Raw genomic sequence first — 1,293 nt, forward strand, 5'->3', positions numbered from 1 at the left:
TCTAATCCTCCTTTGATGATACCCTGACTGAAGACCAATCTTGGAAAACCAAGACGCACGTTGCAGCTGATCGAACAAATCATCAATCCTCGGCAACGGATAACGGTTCTTCACCGTTAGCTTGTTTAGTTCCCTATAATCGATACACATCTTGTGGGATCCATCCTTCTTTTTCACAAAAAGGATCGGTGCTGCCCACGGGAAACTGCTCGGAGGAATGAACCCTCGATCTAATAGCTCTTGAAGTTGTGTAGATAACTCCTGCATCTCAGGTGGTGCCAACCGATATGGTGCCTTTGCTATCGGAGCGGCACATGACACAAAATCGATGCAAAACTCCACCTGCCTCTCTGAAGGCACTCCTGGTAACTCTTCGGGGAAAACATCCTGAAAGTCCTGAACAACCAGCACACTACCTACATGCTTCGTGGTCTCTATGCTTGTATCCGAGATATAAGCTAGAAATCCTGAACAACCCTGCTGCAAGAACCTCCTAGCCCTCGCAGTTGAACAGAGGATTAGCCCCTGCTATTCCCTATCACCATGTATCACTAGTTCTCCCCCACTTGGGGCTCGAACCCTCACCAAATGATGCTCACAGTCAATCATGGCCCCGTTGGCCCCCAACCAATCCATTCCGATAATCACTTTCAACCCTTGCAATGGTATCGGGACTAGTTCGACACGAAATCTCTCGCCAACCCCATTTAGGACACGGACCTGATACACCCTCATAGCATTAACAGTGCGGTTATCGATAATCTCCACCTTGAGCGGGGAATTCAAAGTTCCCAGCCCGTACCGGAACTTCTTGCTAAGCGCAAGAGACACGAATGATCGCGTAGCACCCGAATCAAACAAGACATGAACAGACATACCATTGAACAAAAAGGTCCCTATACAAACATATAGTACACATTAGCGAAACAGATACATAGAGAAGATAAGAATAAATACGTACCAGCCACAATGTCTGGCGCTGCACGTGCGTCTTCAGTAGTCAGATGAAATGCACGACTCTTCACTACTGGAGCTTTCGCCTTAACAAGGCGGCCATCGGTAATTCTCATTATGGCCGACGCGGGGGTTGCCACTACTTCTCCTCCTCCCTGCAACCTCGTATAGTCGGCCTTTTATGGCCATTATGGTTGTAGTGGAAACATATCAACCCCTTTATGGGGTAGTCCCTGCTCACGTGGCCCGGCTGACAACACGTATAACACACCGGCTTTGACTCCCGACAAGCTCCCCCATGAGATCTCCCACACTTGGCACACTGGCTACGGCTCCATT

At 48.8% G+C, this 1,293-nt stretch overlaps 1 protein-coding gene across 1 annotated transcript; it reads right to left on the reverse strand.

Annotated features, from left to right (window-relative positions):
• Window positions 1-528: 528 nt before the first annotated feature.
• On the reverse strand, window positions 529-1,070 carry LOC145002572 (uncharacterized). Its single transcript, XM_078961816.1, has 2 exons — window positions 962-1,070; window positions 529-896 (listed from the first exon to the last, which is right to left on the reverse strand). The coding sequence occupies exons 1-2, from the start codon at window positions 1,068-1,070 to the stop codon at window positions 529-531; spliced, it is 477 nt and encodes a 158-aa protein (XP_078817942.1).
• Between the last annotated feature and the right edge of the window lie 223 nt (window positions 1,071-1,293).

Source organism: Lactuca saligna, chromosome 6 (assembly GCF_052625555.1).
Source record: "Lactuca saligna cultivar CGN05327 chromosome 6, ASM5262555v1, whole genome shotgun sequence".
NCBI lineage: Eukaryota > Viridiplantae > Streptophyta > Magnoliopsida > Asterales > Asteraceae > Lactuca > Lactuca saligna.

Coding starts and splice junctions, on each gene's coding strand:
- LOC145002572 (XM_078961816.1), bottom strand. CDS start 1,070: ATGAGAATTACCGATGGCCGCCTTGTTAAGGCGAAAGCTCCAGTAGTG. Junction 897..961: donor AGCGCCAGACATTGTGGCTG/GTACGTATTTAT, acceptor ATGTTTGTATAG/GGACCTTTTTGTTCAATGGT.